At 40.7% G+C, this 21,379-nt stretch overlaps 1 protein-coding gene and 1 long non-coding RNA gene across 3 annotated transcripts in view; one reads left to right on the top strand and one right to left on the bottom strand.

Moving 5' to 3' along the window:
• si:ch211-137i24.10 (uncharacterized protein LOC565274 homolog) overlaps positions 1 to 1,744 on the bottom strand; it is a 20,864-nt gene extending 19,120 nt beyond the window's left edge. For both annotated transcript variants that reach the window (XM_034178616.1, XM_034178614.1), the window contains exon 1: positions 1,463 to 1,744. In XM_034178616.1, coding sequence (XP_034034507.1) covers positions 1,463 to 1,639 — 177 coding nt within the window. In that variant the 5' untranslated portion in view covers positions 1,640 to 1,744. The remainder of the gene's footprint in view (positions 1 to 1,462) is intronic.
• Positions 1,677 to 21,379, top strand: LOC117517555. The gene is made up of 3 exons (XR_004562756.1): positions 1,677 to 1,763; positions 20,624 to 20,626; positions 21,369 to 21,379. It is a non-coding gene; the product is annotated as an uncharacterized LOC117517555 (long non-coding RNA).

The raw sequence follows: 21,379 nt of genomic DNA, 5'->3' as shown, positions 1-21,379 counted from the left end.
CACTTTTTCGGCACACTGAGACAGATGTGCGGAGGAATTCCGCTCGTCGCGGTGGAGCCGCATGGCGCAAAACAACGCCGTGATGAAGCCTCACAGGATATGTTCTGGCATGTCCAGGCTCATCCACAATTTCTCGGTTAGTCATACGACTGAAAACCCACCGACAGCCGTCTGAAAGCCGTCCTGTGAGACCAACACGGAGGTGGTTTTGTCCCGCGCCATGAACGGCACGGTGGCGCATCCGTCCACTTTTCTTTCCATGAAAAAAAACTCCTTTAACAGTGGAATGTGCCGAAAAAGTACTGATGTCCACGTCTTTTTCCTTTTTTTTGTGGAAGTCAGACGACGTCCCGGATCAACAAAGCCTTCACGTTGGAAATGAGCTGGTTGATTCAGCCTGTCGATCGGCGCTGGGAGCGCGCCGTGCTCTCAGCAGTTGTGTGCTGTCCTTAAAGCGGCAGTAACACTCCTTAATCTGTGTAATCCCCACAAAATCATCCCTGAAAGCCATATTAATTTTCCGAACGGTGTCCACCTGGAGGTCTCTCACAGTTTCTGGAAAAAAATTGATGCAGCAAAGCTCCAAATCATTCAGACATTTGCTCGCAATAAAAAAAAAATATGAGAGGGGTGGACCACTGCTCACACAAAGTCTGCTCACAGGCAAATGACGCAACCGACAGGCGTGAAAAAACTCACGCATGCGCACGAAGGTTCAAGCTTGGCTGATGCAATCACACGTGATTCAAATCCACATGGTTTTTGCAAAAAATAAAAAGGTCCGATACTTTTTGGACAGACCTCATATGTCACAGTTACAACATCACGTGTATTTGGCCCCTGCCCTCTTTGGCAAATTCTGCACACAGGAGTACCCTCATTTGTTGCTTCTGCCCCTTTTTAAAAAGCTGGCTGGAATATGGTGCCAAGTTTGAAGGAAATCTGTCCACACACCCACACACACACCAGTGAAAACACTACCCTGCTGTCTCCACTTTGCCGACACACAATGTAAAGATACAAAACCATTGGTGATTATGTTAGATACATTGTTCCTTGGTAGAGTACAGCTGGAGTTAAGTTTTCTACCTTTTTAGGTCCTTTCCTACACAAACCTCCATGTATTAATGGTGTGAGTGGATTGGCAATTACTCTAGAATAGTACGCAGAACAAGAGGGAATCTTTTCTATTTTAAAATTTTCCTTATGCAGTAAGGGTGTGTGTGGGTGTGTGTGTCTGAATGCACAGACAGAAGTTAGTTCCTGTAAATGCCCATTAAAAAGCAATATAAATAATTAAAAAAAAAAAGATTTTGATGCAGTTTTTTTTAGACATTTGAAGACATTTGCTTCATCAGTGTGTCATAAAACACTGCAGCACTCATTTTGCTATCATTTGGGTTAAATACATGTATGACTCCATTTTCCGCCAGTCTTTAGTTTTTCAGGCTCTAGAACTCACCAGCAAACCTCCTCCAAAGACTCCTCCCATGTACTTCACCTCCTCTGTAATGTGCCCATCTTTAGCGTACTTGACATCTCCGCCGGGAAAGAACAGCACGATGTTACAGATGATGGATAAGACCGCCAGTGGGTAGAGGGTGATGGCGATGCAGCGGGAGCATTGTCCAGTGCACATGTTGTGGCAGTGGCGACGAGGCGAGCTCTCTGTGTGTCGCAAATCTCAACAATCCAGCAAGTCTCAGCTCAGAGCCTTCCTGTTTTCACTACCTTCTAACTGACACTGACCAAAAAAGGGGAAAGTATTTGAACTGTAAACTGGAACTAAACACAAGCAGTGATGTGTGAGTGTGGGCGGTGCGTACAAACTGATAACTGGACAAACGGAGTTTGGGATAGGCCGTGGTGATAAGTGTAACTCACTTTATGGCATCTTTAGGATACAACGTCTTTTGTTGTAGTTGCCGATTTGAATTTTTAAATCCTGAGTCAGTCCTGCTTCCGTAACATAAATTTAACGCAACATTCATAATGGTCCCAACAGTTACATCTCAACTGCTTCTCTGTTGCTCATGAAACGCTGCTGAGCATGGATGTATTTCCACGTACATATTCTCTACAAATGTTTTTTTTTTTTGGCTCCATGGAGACAGCGCGGTTGGACTTTGGCCAGCGGAAACACTCTGCTGCTGGAACAATGTGTCATTGACATCATCTGCAAAAACCTTCCTGAATGACTGCACTGCTGATGGTTAAACATTAACAGGACGGAGCTGTATTTACCAGTTTCGCTGGTGAGTGTTTAAGTTCCTTTCTTATCACATCAGTAAATTAAAAGCAAACCTGATAGAAACTTGCATAAATGAAAAATTTGTCATGTTTTCCCAAAACATGACTTCAGGATACTGTGATGGGAGGTTTAGACAGAATTAGTCCCTTGAAAATGGTAGCAAGTTTGCAATAATCACTGTGGCTGTCTTTCATCACTAATGTACTTTAACAGGCAGCAGAGTAGCTTAGCCGTTAGCACTGCTGGTCATGGGATGGATTCCCACCTGTGGCCTTTCTGTGTGGAGTTTGCATGTCCTCCCCGTGTTTGCGTGGGTTCTCTCCAGGTGCTCTGGCTTCCTCCCACATCCAAAGATAGACTAGTGAGATAGGCTACAGCCCCCCCACCATGACCCTGCATTAGAATAAGCGGTTGAAGATGAGTGAGTGAATGTACTTTAATGAAAAACTCAACAAATCATTTAAAGCTACAGTGTGTAAGATTTAGTGTCACCTAATGTTGTGGTTACAGATTGCATTATGCTGTTTCTGGTCACTATTTTGTTTCATGTTTTCGCTTCTTTGTTGACAGGGATACATATTCTCTTGCCTTCTCTTGTGTTAAACAATACGAGGTCTGTCAAAGTATAGCTCCTTTTTAATTTTTTCAAAAACTATATGGATTTCATTCATATGTTTTTATGTCAGACATGCTTGAACCCTCGTGCGCATGCGTGAGTTTTTCCACGCCTGTCGGTGACGTCATTTGCCTGTGAGCACTCCTTGTGGGAGGAGTCGCCCAGCCCCTCGTCGGAATTCCTTTGTCTGAGACGTTGCTGAGAGACTGGCGCTTTGTTTGATCAAAATTTTTTCTAAACCTGTGTGGCACATCGAAGTGGACACGGTTCGAAAAAATTAAGCTGGTTTTCGGTGAAAATTTTAACGGCTGATGAGAGATTTTGAGGTGATACTGTCGCTTTAAGGACTTCCCACGGAGCGAGACGTCACGCAGCGCTCCCAGGCGCCGTCGTCAGCCTGTTTCAAGCTGAAAACCTCCACATTTCAGGCTCTATTGATCCAGGACGTCGTGAGAGAACAGAGAAGTTTCAGAAGAAGTCGGTTTCAGCATTTTATCCGGATATTCCACTGTTAAAGGAGATTTTTTTAATGAAAGACGTGCGGACGAGTCCACGCGTCGGGACGCAGCCGACGTGGTGCGGCGGCACAGGAAAAACACCTCCGTGTTGATAACCATTTGTAAAATCCAGGCGGCTTTTGATGGCTTTCAGTGGAGTGAGTATATGCGAAATTAACAGCTGGACATGTTCAAACTTGTCCTTAAGGCTTCCAACAAAGGTGTTTTTCCTGTGGCGGAGCGTCGCGGCGGCTGCGAGCCGACGCTGCAATCCGCCCACAGGTTTTCCATGACAAATCTCTTGTTAAAAGTGAAATCGGCCGGAAAATGGCTGATGTCCAGCTCTTGTGATAACCAGAGAAAGAGCACACGACGGTCTCGTATCCACAGAGCCATCCGTTTGGAAATGATCCAGTGGTTTGTGCCTCGTCGTCGCAGCTCGGAGCGTGGCGCACCAACCGTCCTTAAAGGGGTTCAGACAATGAAAATCCGACGAGGGGGCGGGACCACTCCTTCCACAAGGCGTGCTCACAGGTGAATGATGTCACTGACAGGCGTGGAAAAACTCACGCATGCACACGAGGGTTCAAGCATGTCTGACGTAAAAACATGAATGAAATCCATATAGTTTTTGAAAAAAATAAAAAGGACCGTTACTTTATGGACAGACCTCGTACATGTGTTTTATTGTAAATGGACACAAATGTGACATCTAGACAGTGGTGGGCACAGATAACCAAAAAATTAACTTCAGTAACTTTGATAAAGATAAACCAATAAACCACCCAAAAATGTATCAGAAGTTACAGACAACCGATAAATTCCAGTGTTGTCTCTGGTACATTTGCAACTACTAACAAGCTGAATTTGAGTTTTAACACCACGATCGCTTTTGGAAGCGATTTAAGACTCAATGAGTCAGCATTTCTATGTTTGAACATGCTGCCCCCTGCTGGAATCTACACGGCTACAGCAGCGAAGCACTCAGAGCAGTCACAAAGCCAGCTCTCTACCAATCACAATACTCCGGTCAGGCGGAGGTCTTGAAAAATAAAGGCATCCTGACTTATGGTTTTGTGTGAATACTGATAGAATAACTCCAATAATGTCAATTCTGTCATTTGTACAAAGTTAAAATATAACATATCTTTTAATGTTGAATAATGCACTAATTCTGAGGTTTTGTAACACGCACAGACAGATCGCAAAGGATTCTGGATAAAATGTGCCTCTGCTAAACACTGATTGGTTCAATCATTCATTATGTAAACCAACACGTTAATGTAACGTGTGTCTTGTGCTGGTCTTTACAGATAATTGAGATAAATGTGCTTTTGTAAAATATTCCATTTTTTATTTGTAAAAACAGGCATTTTTACGGAGCCCTGGAAGTGTCATCGCAAAATGTTTTACATGTGGAGAGAATGTGCGCACGTTTTATAATGTTGTAAAACATGCACTCAATATTGACACATAAATGTTGGCTTTACACTGTGCAAGAGAATTTTTTGGACCGAGTTTCAGGTTAATCGTGCGTCCTGCATCGTGTAGTGTACATGGAGTAACAAGCTGCGTTTAACATCTGACGACCACCTCCTGATCGCCAATCGTATGGTCGAATGAAAATCAAGCCTGTTTGATATTATTTTGCCGTTGTGAGTGTATCCTCCTGCTGAGGGGCTACAAGTGTCCAACCGCTCGCACTGTGCCTGTGCAAACACCACAGAGCTGTCTTGTAATGTTTTTTTTTATTGTTGTTTTGTTTTTAAACTTAATTTGTAAAAAAATAAAAAATACTGCCATGAACACCACTGGCCAGTAGATGGCAGTAGAGGCCTTGAAATCTTTCCAAAACAAAATCCCAGATAATCCGTCTGCTACATTTAAGATGCGTGGAATTTAACAAATGCAAATACAATGACGTCTATTAACCCAGAGAATATATTCACGAGAGTTTTAGGCACTAGAGTTTAATGCTGCTGTCTGTGGAGTCTGAACAGAGTGTCTGAAATGCATTTGTCCTGTCGTGAACACCCTGTCCTGCCCAGGGCTCAGCATGTGCTCACAAAACCTTAAAAATTAGCACATTATTTTAAAACTAAAACATATATCTGATATTTTCACTTTATAAAACTTCAGACTTGACAGTAATTTTAAATAAACCATAAGTTAAAAATGTATGCCTCTGGATGACTTGGATGATAATGCCAGCATATCAGTATGGTGTTAAAGGAAATGTTTTGTGTGTGTGTGTGTGTGTGTGTGTGTGTGTGTGTGTGTGTGTGTGTGTGTGTGTGTGTGTGTGTGTGAGAGAGAGACTAGTTCTCCTTTGCCTGCAGAGGTAGAGTGGTTTTTCCTGGAAGTATCTCTCTACTGTTTGCAGAGGGTAGAACTATATACATCTGTTAGGAAACTTTTAACAGGTAGGTCTCAACTGATTTTAAATTTTAAAAATGTTTGCTATCTTCGATAATTATGTTATCAGATTATCGGAAGTTTGCCCACCACTGCATCTAGACATGTGACCTTGCCCCAGATTTCCAAGGTCATTGTCTCACCTATGCAGCAACAATCAAGCTTGCATTTTGACCCCAACCAGGAAGTGCAGTTCCTTGACTGGCCGCTTGAGGCTGGTTCCAAACACTGATCTGTATATAATACTGGATCGCTCATTGGCCAATATTTTTGAAGCAAACCGGCTGCCATATTATCACTCACACGTTCCGCTCCTGAACGGTCTTTCTTTAATGAGGCACATGCAACTTTGTTCTTTGTGATTTTATTCATAAATACCTTCATGTGCAGCTATAAACTGCGCAAATCGCCAGATCAAAGACTGTGGACGAACATTTCACCCGTGAGTATGATTGAAATGGAAAGTAATAAACAATAATTTGAAGAGTTCTATCCCTTATTCCAGCATATAGGCAAAGATGATAATAATAACAATAATAAGTAGCTTGTGTGTAGCTACATGTTAAGTTTTGTGTTGGACAAACTATTTTAAGACATTTATTAGGTCTACTTGTGCATAGCTTTGGAGCTTTAGGCGCTGTTGCTACAAGCTTTATTACTTATATTAGGCTGAAGCTCATAGAGCTGTGTGTAATAAATGTTGTCATTGCAGGGAAAACTAACTCTCCTGTTGCTAGTTAAGTGGTGTTTTATTCTTTCAGTGCAACTATTAAATAAATCCACTATAGCTATATTATCATCAAGACTTTTGTTTAATTATATAATATACTGTAGTTCCTCCTCCATGACAACTGTACAGGGGGTGAATTTTTTTCTGACTTCCTAGTTTAAGACGTTTTAATTAATAAATTCTGTATAATTGTGGGTGTGGTTGCTTTGAGTGACAGCGACTGTGCCCATAGACTCCTCCTCTAGAGGAGGAGTCTTTCTGGACTCTAGAGCAGGAGTATTTCTGGACATCTTCAATATCTCCTTGCAGCAGGCTGTAGTCCCCACCTGCCTTAAATCATCTGTCATTGTACCTGTGCCTAAAAAGTCAGCAGTAACCTGCCTTAATGGTTACAGACCAGTGGCTCTGACTCCTGCTGGTGGTTTGGATTCGGGGGGTTGTTCCTCACACTCACCCACGCACACTCTGCCCCTTTATCCATTAATAAGTTCATTGTGAATCAGTGCGGGTGGGGCTCTTAATTATTAATAATTAACCTTTATTTAAGATAAGACTTTATTGATCTCACAGTGGAAAAATTCACGTTACGTCAGCTCTTATAAAACACACAAGATGGGTGCGAGCAGAGGAAAATGTGCATCAAACAGCGTGTGCAAAGATAAGCAATAATAATAATACTTGTAACAATAAAATAAGAAAATGAGGTAGGAATATATATATATATATATATATATATATATATATATATATATATATATATATATATATATATATATATATATATATATATATATATATATATATATATATATATATATATACAGTAGTGTTCAGAATAATAGTAGTGCTATGTGACTAAAAAGATTAATCCAGGTTTTGAGTATATTTCTTATTGTTACATGGGAAACAAGGTACCACTTTCGTTGGTTTGGAACCAGGATTTTGCTTGTTTACTAGTGTGCTTGGGGTCATTGTCTTGTTGAAACACCCATTTCAAGGGCATGTCCCCTTCAGCATAAGGCAACATGACCTCTTCAAGTATTTTGACATATCCAAACTGATCAATGATATCTGGTATGCGATATATAGGCCCAACACCATAGTAGGAGAAACATGCCCATATCATGATGCTTGCACCATGATATGGGCATTTCATGGTGCATATAATTGCTCTTGCTTGCCTCTACTGGTGGTTGGCTCTCACTGGGGTATTGTATCACTTCCTGTTCCGGAGCACAGCAGTGTTTTTCTGTGTCTGTTAGCTGTTTAATCTGCGCAGTTAGATTGATCTAGTTATCTAGATTACGATTTGTTTCCCAGTGTAATCTTTACGTGCCTTAACTAAAGCACTCCTTCTGCTGAATCACCTCTAAATTATTTACACATTATTCACTTTGCGTGTTTTTAGGAATCCGCTAGCTTAGCGTAGCTACTAGCTCTTAGCCGATTTAGCATGGCGGCTTCTCCTGTCTCTCCCGCACTTTTCTGCTCTGGGTGTGAAATGTTTAGTTATTCCTCGGCCTCCTTCAGCAGCAACGGTACTTGTAATAAGTGTAGCTTATTCGTAGCTTTGGAGGCCAGGCTGGGCGAATTGGAGACTCGGCTCCGCACCGTGGAAAATTCTACAGCTAGCCAGGCCCCTGTAGTCGGTGCGGACCAAGGTAGCTTAGCCGCCGTTAGTTACCCCCTGGCAGATCCCGAGCAGCCGGGAAAGCAGGCTGACTGGGTGACTGTGAGGAGGAAGCGTAGCCCTAAACAGAAGCCCCGTGTACACCGCCAACCCGTTCACATCTCTAACCGTTTTTCCCCACTCGACGACACACCCGCCGAGGATCAAACTCTGGTTATTGGCGACTCTGTTTTGCAAAATGTGAAGTTAGATACCAGCAACCATAGTCAATTGTCTTCCGGGGGCCAGAGCAGGCAACATTGAAGGAAATTTGAAACTGCTGGCTAAGGCTAAGCGTAAATTTGGTAAGATTGTAATTCACGTCGGCAGTAATGACACCCGGTTACGCCAATCGGAGGTCACTAAAATTAACATTAAATCGGTGTGTAACTTTGCAAAAACAATGTCGGACTCTGTAGTTTTCTCTGGGCCCCTCCCCAATCAGACCGGGAGTGACATGTTTAGCCGCATGTTCTCCTTGAATTGCTGGCTGTCTGAGTGGTGTCCAAAAAATGAGGTGGGCTTCATAGATAATTGGCAAAGCTTCTGGGGAAAACCTGGTCTTGTTAGGAGAGACGGCATCCATCCCACATTGGATGGAGCAGCTCTCATTTCTAGAAATCTGGCCAATTTTCTTAAATCCTCCAAACCGTGACTATCCAGGGTTGGGACCAGGAAGCAGAGCTGTAGTCTTACACACCTCTCTGCAGCTTCTCTCCCCCTGCCATCCCCTCATTACCCCATCCCCGTAGAGACGGTGCCTCCTCCCAGACTACCAATAACCAGCAAAAATCTATTTAAGCATAAAAATTCAAAAAGAAAAAATAATATAGCACCTTCAACTGCACCACAGACTAAAACAGTTAAATGTGGTCTATTAAACATTAGGTCTCTCTCTTCTAAGTCCCTGTTGGTAAATGATATAATAATTGATCAACATATTGATTTATTCTGCCTTACAGAAACCTGGTTACAGCAGGATGAATATGTTAGTTTAAATGAGTCAACACCCCCGAGTCACACTAACTGTCAGAATGCTCGTAGCACGGGCCGGGGCGGAGGATTAGCAGCAATCTTCCATTCCAGCTTATTAATTAATCAAAAACCCAGACAGAGCTTTAATTCATTTGAAAGCTTGACTCTTAGTCTTGTCCATCCAATTTGGAAGTCCCAAAAACCAGTTTTATTTGTTATTATCTATCGTCCACCTGGTCGTTACTGTGAGTTTCTCTGTGAATTTTCAGACCTTTTGTCTGACTTAGTGCTTAGCTCAGATAAGATAATTATAGTGGGCGATTTTAACATCCACACAGATGCTGAGAATGACAGCCTCAACACTGCATTTAATCTATTATTAGACTCTATTGGCTTTGCTCAAAAAGTAAATGAGTCCACCCACCACTTTAATCATATCTTAGATCTTGTTCTGACTTATGGTATGGAAATAGAAGACTTAACAGTATTCCCTGAAAACTCCCTTCTGTCTGATCATTTCTTAATAACATTTACATTTACTCTGATGAACTACCCAGCAGTGGGGAATAAGTTTCATTACACTAGATGTCTTTCAGAAAGCGCTGTAACTAGGTTTAAGGATATGATTCCTTCTTTATGTTCTCTAATGCCATATACCAACACAGTGCAGAGTAGCTACCAAAACTCTGTAAGTGAGATAGAGTATCTCGTCAATAGTTTTACATCCTCATTGAAGACAACTTTGGATGCTGTAGCTCCTCTAAAAAAGAGAGCTTTAAATCAGAAGTGCCTGACTCCGTGGTATAACTCACAAACTCGTAGCTTAAAGCAGATAACCCGTAAGTTGGAGAGGAAATGGCGTCTCAATAATTTAGAAGATCTTCACTTAGCCTGGAAAAAGAGTCTGTTGCTCTATAAAAAAGCCCTCCGTAAAGCTAGGACATCTTTCTACTCATCACTAATTGAAGAAAATAAGAACAACCCCAGGTTTCTTTTCAGCACTGCAGCCAGGCTGACAAAGAGTCAGAGCTCTATTGAGCTGAGTATTCCATTAACTTTAACTAGTAATGACTTCATGACTTTCTTTGCTAACAAAATTTTAACTATTAGAGAAAAAATTACTCATAACCATCCCAAAGACGTATCGTTATCTTTGGCTGCTTTCAGTGATGCCGGTATTTGGTTAGACTCTTTCTCTCCGATTGTTCTGTCTGAGTTATTTTCATTAGTTACTTCATCCAAGCCATCAACATGTTTATTAGACCCCATTCCTACCAGGCTGCTCAAGGAAGCCCTACCATTATTTAATGCTTCGATCTTAAATATGATCAATCTGTCTTTGTTAGTTGGCTATGTAGCACAGGCTTTTAAGGTGGCAGTAATTAAACCATTACTTAAAAAGCCATCACTTGACCCAGCTATCTTAGCTAATTATAGGCCAATCTCCAACCTTCCTTTTCTCTCAAAAATTCTTGAAAGGGTAGTTGTAAAACAGCTAACTGATCATCTGCAGAGGAATGGTCTATTTGAAGAGTTTCAGTCAGGTTTTAGAATTCATCATAGTACAGAAACAGCATTAGTGAAGGTTACAAATGATCTTCTTATGGCCTCGGAGAGTGGACTCATCTCTGTGCTTGTTCTGTTAGACCTCAGTGCTGCTTTTGATACTGTTGACCATAAAATTTCATTACAGAGATTAGAGCATGCCATAGGTATTAAAGGCACTGCGCTGCAGTGGTTTGAATCATATTTGTCTAATAGATTACAATTTGTTCATGTAAATGGGGAATCTTCTTCACAGACTAAAGTTAATTATGGAGTTCCACAAGGTTCTGTGCTAGGACCAATTTTATTCACTTTATACATGCTTCCCTTAGGCAGTATTATTAGACGGTATTGCTTAAATTTTCATTGTTACGCAGATGATACCCAGCTTTATCTATCCATGAAGCCAGAGGACACACACCAATTAGCTAAACTGCAGGATTGTCTTACAGACATAAAGACATGGATGACCTCTAATTTCCTGCTTTTAAACTCAGATAAAACTGAAGTTATTGTACTTGGCCCCACAAATCTTAGAAACATGGTGTCTAACCAGATCCTTACTCTGGATGGCATTACCCTGACCTCTAGTAATACTGTGAGAAATCTTGGAGTCATTTTTGATCAGGATATGTCATTCAAAGCGCATATTAAACAAATATGTAGGACTGCTTTTTTGCATTTACGCAATATCTCTAAAATCAGAAAGGTCTTGTCTCAGAGTGATGCTGAAAAACTAATTCATGCATTTATTTCCTCTAGGCTGGACTATTGTAATTCATTATTATCAGGTTGTCCTAAAAGTTCCCTAAAAAGCCTTCAGTTAATTCAAAATGCTGCAGCTAGAGTACTGACGGGGACTAGAAGGAGAGAGCATATCTCACCCATATTGGCCTCTCTTCATTGGCTTCCTGTTAATTCCAGAATAGAATTTAAAATTCTTCTTCTTACTTATAAGGTTTTAAATAATCAGGTCCCATCTTATCTTAGGGACCTCGTAGTACCATATCACCCCAATAGAGCGCTTCGCTCTCAGACTGCAGGCTTACTTGTAGTTCCTAGGGTTTGTAAGAGTAGAATGGGAGGCAGAGCCTTCAGCTTTCAGGCTCCTCTCCTGTGGAACCAGCTCCCAATTCAGATCAGGGAGACAGACACCCTCTCTACTTTTAAGATTAGGCTTAAAACTTTCCTTTTTGCTAAAGCTTACAGTTAGGGCTGGATCAGGTGACCCTGAACCATCCCTTAGTTATGCTGCTATAGACGTAGACTGCTGGGGGGTTCCCATGATGCACTGTTTCTTTCTCTTTTTGCTCTGTATGCACCACTCTGCATTTAATCATTAGTGATCGATCTCTGCTCCCCTCCACAGCATGTCTTTTTCCTGGTTCTCTCCCTCAGCCCCAACCAGTCCCAGCAGAAGACTGCCCCTCCCTGAGCCTGGTTCTGCTGGAGGTTTCTTCCTGTTAAAAGGGAGTTTTTTCCTTCCCACTGTAGCCAAGTGCTTGCTCACAGGGGGTCGTTTTGACCATTGGGGTTTTACATAATTATTGTATGGCCTTGCCTTACAATATAAAGCGCCTTGGGGCAACTGTTTGTTGTGATTTGGCGCTATATAAAAAAATTGATTGATTGATTGATTCTGCACGTCTTTTATTTAACAGAGGGACTTTGTGGGGGATTCTTGTGAATAAATTAGCTTCACACAGGCGTCTAACTGTCACAGCACTTACAGGTAACTCCAGACTGTCTTTGATCATCCTGGAGCTGATCAATGGGTGAGCCTTTGTCATTCTGGTTATTCTTCTATCCATTTTCCCCACAGCATGTCTTTTTCCTGGTTCTCTCCCTCAGCCCCAACCAGTCCCAGCAGAAGACTGCCCCTCCCTGAGCCTGGTTCTGCTGGAGGTTTCTTCCTGTTAAAAGGGAGTTTTTCCTTCCCACTGTAGCCAAGTGCTTGCTCACAGGGGGTCGTTTTGACCGTTGGGGTTTTACATAATTATTGTATGGCCTTGCCTTACAATATAAAGCGCCTTGGGGCAACTGTTTGTTGTGATTTGGTGCTATATAAAAAAATTGATTGATTGATTGATTGATTTTGATGGTTGTTTTCTTCCACGCGTGTTTTTTTTGTCCATTTTAAAGCATTGGAGATCATTGTAGATGAACAGCCTATAATTTTTTGCACCTCCGTATAATTTTCCCCCTCTCCATTCAACTTTTTAATCAAACTACGCTGTTCTTCTGAACAATGTCTTGAACGTCTCATTTTCCTCAGGCTTTCAAAGAGAAAAGCATGTTCAACAGGTGCTGCCTTCATCCTTAAATAGGGGACACCTGATTCACACCTGTTTGTTCCACAAAATTGACAAACTCACTGACTGAATGCCACACTACTATTGTGAACACCCCCTTTTCTACTTTATTTTTTTTTTTACTAATATCCCAATTTCATGGCCTTAAGAGTGTGCATATCATGAATGCTTGGTCTTGTTGGATTTGTGAGAAACTACTGGTACCTTGTTTCCCATGTAATAAGAAATATACTCAAAACCTGGATTAATCTTTTTAGTCACATAGCACTACTATTATTCTGAACACTACTGTGTGTATGTATATATATGTATATGTGTGTGTATGTATATATATATGTATATACAACCCCTGGCAAAAATTATGGAATCACCGGTCTCGGAGGATGTTCATTCAGTTGTTTAATTTTGTAGAAAAAAAGCAGATCACAGACATGACACAAAACTAAAGTCATTTCAAATGGCAACTTTCTGGCTTTAAGAAACACTATAAGAAATCAAGAAAAAAAGACTGTGGCAGTCAGTAACGGTTACTTTTTAGACCAAGCAGAGGAAAAAAATATGGAATCACTCAATTCTGAGGAAAAAATTATGGAATCACCCTGTAAATTTTCATCCCCAAAACTAACACCTGCATCATATCAGATCTGCTCGTTAGTCTGCATCTAAAAGGAGTGAACACACCTTGGAGAGCTGTTGCACCAAGTGGACTGACATGAATCATGGCTCCAACACGAGAGATGTCAATTGAAACAAAGGAGAGGATTATCAAACTCTTAAAAGAGGGTAAATCATCACGCAATGTTGCAAAAGATGTTGGTTGTTCACAGTCAGCTGTGTCTAAACTCTGGACCAAGTACAAACAACATGGGAAGGTTGTTAAAGGCAAACATACTGGTAGACCAAGGAAGACATCAAAGCGTCAAGACAGAAAACTTAAAGCAATATGTCTCAAAAATCGAAAAATGTACAACAAAACAAATGAGGAACGAATGGGAGGAAACTGGAGTCAAAGTCTCTGACCGAACTGTAAGAAACCGCCTAAAGGAAATGGGATTTACATACAGAAAAGCTAAACGAAAGGCATCATTAACACCTAAACAGAAAAAAACAAGGTTACAATGGGCTAAGGAAAAGCAATTGTGGACTGTGGATGACTGGATGAAAGTCATATTCAGCGATGAATCTCGAATCTGTATTGGGCAAGGTGATGATGCTGGAACTTTTGTTTGGTGCCTTTCCAATGAGATTTATAAAGATGACTGCCTGAAGAGAACATGTAAATTTCCACAGTCATTGATGATATGGGGCTGCATGTCAGGTAAAGGCACTGGGGAGATGGCTGTCATTACATCATCAATAAATGCACAAGTTTATGTTGATATTTTGGACAATTGAAAGGATGTTTGGGGATGATGAAATCATTTTTCAAGATGATAATGCATCTTGCCATAGAGCAAAAACTGCAAAAACATTCCTTGCAAAAACACACATAGGGTCAATGTCATGGCATAGGGTCAATGTCAATGAGCAGATCTGATTTGATGCAGGTGTTAATTTGGGGGATGAAAATTTACAGGGTGATTCCATAATTTTTTCCTCAGAATTGAGTGAGTCCATATTTTTTTCCTCTGCTTGGTCTAAAAAAGTAACCGTTACTGACTGCCACAATCTTTTTTTCTTGATTTCTTATAGTGTTTCTTAAAGCCAGAAAGTTGCCATTTGAAATGACTTTAGTTTTGTGTCATGTCTGTGATCTGCTTTTTTTCTACAAAATTAAACAACTGAATGAACATCCTCTGAGGCCGGTGATTCCATAATTTTTGCCAGGGGTTGTATATGTATGTGTATGCGTATATGTGTGTGTATGTATGTGTAAGTACATATGCATACATAAACATGATTGGGATTGAAAAATACAGGAGCATCTTAGTGGAATGTAGATGTGATAAGGTGAGTGCTGGGATTTGTAAATGAGTTGTTATTGCACATGATTTGTGGACATATTATTGCATGTGGTTACTTCAGTGTTATTGTACAGTCTGACAGCAGCAGGGATGAACCACCTGCGGTATCATTCCTTCTTGCACTGAGGGTGCCTCAGCCTGTCACTGAAGGAGCTGCTCAGCTCCACTACAATCCGGTACAGAGGGTGAGAGGAGTTGTTCATGATGGATTTGAACTTGGCTAACACCCTCCTCTCAGTCACCTCATCCAGAGAGTCCAGAGGACAGAGCTGGACTTCCTGACCAGCTTGTTCAGTCTCTTTCTCTCCCGCTCTGTGCTGCCCGGGGCCCAATAGACGACAGCATAGAGGAGAGCAGAGGCTACAACAGAGTCGTAGAAGGTCTTAAGCAGAGGCCTGCTCACTCCAAAGGATCTCAGTCTCCTCAGGAGGTGGAGGCGACTCAGGCCTTTCTTGTACAGGGCGTCAGTGTTGTGAGTCTAGTCCAGTTTGCTGTTGAGGTGAACCAGATAAAAAAAACAAAAAACATTGAGTTTGAAGCCTCTTTTGCAAGGGTGACCTGGCCAAGAAAGGCAGCAACAAAATAAATCAAATACAAGAAATTTACAAAAATAAACAAACAAACAAACAACAAAAAACAATCAGTTTGGTCACAGTAACAATATGTTAAAACAATTTAAAATTTAAAAACACAGGCACTGTTCAAAAGATTTCCATTCTCGGTCTCTTAAAATAGAGCGGAAAGTATTCAGAGAAATCAACTCAGTTTTAATTCAGATTGGAGGACATTCCAAGCAGATGGAGCAGAAAAAACTAAAAGCTCACATTCCCGTTTCAGTGTGAACATGAGGTGCACAAAGACACAACCACCACATGAGCCTCCTCAGATTTGGACTTCTGTGATGGAGGATGCTTCAGAATTGCACCAGTTGCCACCCTTCAGGGAAAAGACCCTTGGTGTTTTTGTGTGGACTTATCATCCTCAGCGATGAGGCACAAAACAGCTTTCCCCCATCCTCTTCATGACATGTGCTACCCTCCAGTGGAAGGCAGCTGCAGAGATACTCCCACAGTGGCTGGAGAAGAAAACTCCCGTCTGTCACCTGACTGCAGTGGGGAAGAACCAACTGTCTGTCTGAGTGGTTGCCACCCAGGACCCAAGGTGATTTTGCAGTGTGCACACTCCTCAACCTGACCAGATGGAATTTGGTTTCGTCCTTGGTCAATAGCCTTCCAGGTCATAGTGATGATGTACACGTTCAAAAGTAAAGATGTACTGAGTCCTATGCAGGTCCTGAGTCCCATCGATGGGCCTCTTAAATGTGGACAATACCAAATTTCTACTTGATGCCTCCACGTCCTGCATCAGTCCATTAGTCGTGTTCTTGTGCTCAATGACGCAAAAATCCTAAAATGCTGAATTTCTCCTGTGCTATTATTTGACGTTAAACCAAATTAAATTAAATGCTTCAACACGTGTTTTTTAAGTCTGCTTTCATGACTGTTTTTTTCTCATTAGGGAAGTGATTTGTTTAAAAAGCCACAGAATGTATTCTTTTACACTGTGATTATAATCTACAGTGCAGGACATTTTTAGTTTTGAAATTTTACAGACACTGGGTCCAGTGACGTAGAACATCTGCATAGTGCAAACAGTGGTGAAGAAAAAAAATGAAGGTACTGCTGCATTTAAAATATAAAACAAAAATCAGCAAAGCACAGGCTGAAAAATAGTGACTTTAAAGTGCATATCATTAGTAAATAAAATGTCACATGAGCTGACTATTCAAAATCAATAAAAAATTATGAAAATTGCGTTTTATTTTTGGAGCCATCTGTTCTGAGAAATTAAGTCATATTTCACCTGCTGCTGATAAACACTCACAAACATGAAGCTGTGACAAATGTGGCCTTTGATAACATCAGTTATCATGTAGGGTTAACACCCCTCAAAGCCTGCTATTGAAATGAATGAGAAAAACTGAATTTGCTACAGTGTTTTGTTGTGGACTTTGACAGTGAACATGTCAAAATGGTTGAAATGTGTGTTTTAGGAGGCTGTACAGTGCATCCAGAAAGTATTCACATTTTATGATACAGCCTTATTCTGAAATGGATGAAATTAATTTTTTTTCCCTTCAAAATTCTACTCACAACACCCCATAACGACAGGATTTTTTTTTAAATTTTTCCAAATTTATTAAAATAACAAAACTAAGAAATCACATGTACATACGAGGTCTGTTAGAAAAGTATCCGACCTTACTATTTTTTCAAAAACCATATGGATTTGAATGGATTTGTATTTTGCACCACCTCTGGCTTTTATAACAGCTTGCAGTCTCTGAGGCATGGACTTAATGAGTGACAAACAGTACTCTTCATCAATCTGGCTCCAACTTTCTCTGATTGCTGTTGCCAGATCAGCTTTGCAGGTTGGAGCCTTGTCATGAACTATTTTCTTCAACTTCCACCAAAGATTTTCAATTGGATTAAGATCCAGACTATTTGCAGGCCATGACATTGACCCTATGTGTCTTTTTGCAAGGAATGTTTTCACAGTTTTTGCTCTATGGCAAGATGCATTATCATCTTGAAAAATGATTTCATCATCCCCAAACATCCTTTCAATTGATGGGATAAGAAAAGTGTCCAAAATATCAACGTAAACTTGTGCATTTATTGATGATGTAATGACAGCCATCTCCCCAGTGCCTTTACCTGACATGCAGCCCCATATCATCAATGACTGTGGAAATTTACATGTTCTCTTCAGGCAGTCATCTTTATAGATCTCATTGGAACGGCACCAAACAAAAGTTCCAGCATCATCACCTTGCCTAATGCAGATTTGAGATTCATCACTGAATATGACTTTCATCCAGTCATCCACAGTCCACGATTGCTTTTCCTTAGCCCATTGTAACCTTGTTTTTTTTTTCTGTTTAGGTGTTAATGATGCCTTTCGTTTAGCTTTTCTGTATGTAAATCCCATTTCCTTTAGGCGGTTTCTTACAGTTCGGTCACAGACGTTGACTCATTTCCTCCCATTCGTTCCTCATTTGTTTTGTTGTGCATTTTTGATTTTTGAGACATATTGCTTTAAGTTTTCTGTCTTGACGCTTTGATGTCTTCCTTGGTCTACCAGTATGTTTGCCTTTAACAGCCTTCCCATGTTGTTTGTATTTGGTCCAGAGTTTAGACACAGCTGACTGTGAACAACCAACATCTTTTGCAACATTGCGTGATGATTTACCCTCTTTTAAGAGTTTGATAATCCTCTCCTTTGTTTCAATTGACATCTCTCATGTTGGAGCCATGATTCATGTCAGTCCACTTGGTGCAACAGCTCTCCAAGGTGTGATCACTCCTTTTTAGATGCAGACTAACGAGCCGATCTGATTTGATGCAGGTGTTAGTTTTGGGGATGAAAATTTACAGGGTGATTCCATAATTTATTCCTCAGAATTGAGTGAGTCCATATTTCTTTTCCCTCTGCTTGGTCTAAAAAAGTAACCATTACTGACTGCCACAATCATTTTTCCTGATTTCTTATAGTGTTTCTTAAAGCCAGGAAGTTGCCATTTGAAATGACTTTAGTTTTGTGTCATGTCTGTGATCTGCTTTTTTCTACAAAATTAAACAACTGAATGAACATCCTCCGAGGCCATAATTATTGCCAGGGGTTGTAATAGACCTCGTAAGTATTCACATACTTTGCTCAATACTGACAAACATCTCCACAGCAAGATGCTGCCATGCTTCACTGTAAGGATGGTGCCTGGATTCCTTCAATCATGATGCTTGGCGGTCATGCTATACAATTCAATCTCCGTCTCATCAGACCAGAGAATTTTGTCTCTCATGGTAAATGGTAAATGGACTGCATTTATATAGCACTTTTCCATCTGCATCAGACACTCAAAGCGCTTTACAATAATGCCTCACATTCACCCCGATGTCAGGGTGCTGCCATACAAGGCGCTCACTGCACACCGGGGGCCCTTAGTGATTTTCCAGTCAGGCGGGGATTTGAACCCATGATCTTCTGGACTCAAGCCCAATGCCTTAACCACTAGACCATCACCATCTCATGTTCTGACAGTCCTTCAGGTGCCTTTTGGCAAACTCCAGGCAGGCTGCCATGTGCCTTTTACTAAGGAGTGGCTTCCGTCTGGCCACTCTACCATACAGGCCTGATTGGTGGATTGCTGCAGAGATGGTTGTCCTTCTGGAAAGTTCTCCTCTCTCCGCAGAGGAATGCTGGTGCTCTGACAGAGTGACCATCGGGTTCTTGGTCACCTCCCTGACTAAGGCCCTTTTTTTTTTTAAATAAATTTGCAAAAATCTAAAAAAACAAAAAAAAAAAAACTTTTTTCACATTGTCATTATGAGGTGTTGTGTGTAGACTTTTGAAGAAAAAAAAAAAAGAATTCTATCCATTTTGGAATGAGGCTGTAACATCCATCCAACCATCCATTTTCTTCCGCTTTATCCGGAGTCGGGTCATGGAGGCTGTAACATAAAATGTGGAAAGAGTGAAGTGCTTGTTGCAGGATTGTTATGAATGTATACATTTTAGAACAAAATAAACTCGGCTGACTCTATTTCTTCACGGGTGATTCTTAGACTACGGGCACTTATTATGTCCTTTGATCATATTGTATGAAAAACAGAAAAAATGGGAAATTTCACACTTTTATAGTTATCTTTACAATGAAAGTGTGTTAAGACATTTGTTCTAGTAGTCTATGATGACTTTTTCACCTTTTTTCAGCATCATTATATGCAAATATTGCCGTTTTGTGCTTGTCCCACACCCAGACTTTGATAAAAATGAATGGTAAAGAAACATTTTTTCTAATGTTTTAAAATATCTCTGAATAAAATATCAGTAAAATAATCAAAACATAATTGGGGTATTCAGTGTCATACAACTGTTGTGATTTTTTTTAAACAAAATGTAGTTGTCCCACACTATTGCCGTAATTTCCACCACAACACTGTAATGTCCCTTTAAACAGTTTGTATGAAAGATTGTTTGGGTAGTTTCTATGGAGATAAACAGTGACATCAGAGCACATGTATATAGCGCCAAATCACAACAAACAGTTGCCCCAAGGCGCTTTATATTGTAAGGCAATGGTGTGGTGGAAATTACATTTACAAGGCCAATAGTGCCCGTAGTTAAAGAATCACCCTCACACGTCTTGTGCAGCTAATATACTAACAGTTACAAAATAATTTGCTCACATGAGTTTGTTGCTATTTTGAGGGTACAGTGGACCTTTTGTAGCTGCACTGTTCACTTATTCTTCTGAAAAACATTCTCCAAAAGAGGATTTCTCACAAAGCAATGTTGAGTAAAGCAGTCAGACTCAATTAGTAAGTGCCTTCAGCTGCTCCCTTGTTTTCACTCAGGGTCACCACAGCAGATCCAAGGTGGATCTGCATGTTGATTTGGCACAATGTTTACACCAGATGCTCCACATTACATGGAGAAATGTGGCAGGGTTTGAACCAGGAACCTTCTGCACTGAAACCAAGTGCATTTAAATTTTTGGGGCATTTAAGTGTTGGTGATGTATTCCCAGTGCATTCCATTCACTCATTTTAATTGAGTTTATGTAACGGAGGCCAGCATATGTAGTTAGTAAGCCTCACTTCCAACTGCTCAAAAGGATTCTCTGATCACAAGGTCAGAGCCCTGGGTTTTAGCCTTCTGGTTAGAGTCCGACTTCCATACCGATGACCGTGAGTTTGCGTCCTGAGCGGAGCAAATGGGCGGAGTCATAACAACACAGAGTGCAGCCGCTACATTTATACCATTATGAAAAACTGCAAGTTCTGTTCATGGGCTACCATTTAGCATTTTTCATTCTGTTGTAGTCCTTTTAGATTTTTTTTTTAGAAAGCAAATTATTACCAACAAGTAAACCAAATAATACATCAAAAAAGTTTAATCCAAAATATAATGCAAATTTTTTCACTTTTTTAATTGAAAAACATAAACTAGATTTACATAAGTTTAATTAACTATAAATTGTTAAGTTAGTAAAACTTTAACAATGAATTATTTCATTCAAGTAAAATGATTTCATTTAAGTTGGGAAACTCAAACGCTTTAAGGCAATCAGTTTCCTCAAATGGCTTGAGTTCAACTAACTCATTGAGTTTTACAGTGCAGAGTGCAGTGCTTTAGCACCTGGATGACCTTATACCAGCAAGGTCATGAGTGTGCACTTACCAACCTCAGCTGCAGTTTGAGGAGGCCGATAATACGGCTGTCACCACAGGGTGAAGAGCAGATACATTCACTCTGTAGAAACGGGCAAAAGTACAGGAGGAAGCCCATGTTGCTGCAGTGTTAGTCAGTGGCACACCTCTCAGGGCAGCCCAGGAGGTG

The sequence above is a fragment of the Thalassophryne amazonica genome, chromosome 9 (genome assembly GCF_902500255.1).
Source record: "Thalassophryne amazonica chromosome 9, fThaAma1.1, whole genome shotgun sequence".
Taxonomy (NCBI): Eukaryota; Metazoa; Chordata; class Actinopteri; order Batrachoidiformes; family Batrachoididae; genus Thalassophryne; species Thalassophryne amazonica.
The sequence above is the reverse complement of the archived record's forward strand: the minus strand, read 5'-3'. Positions and strand labels throughout refer to the sequence as shown.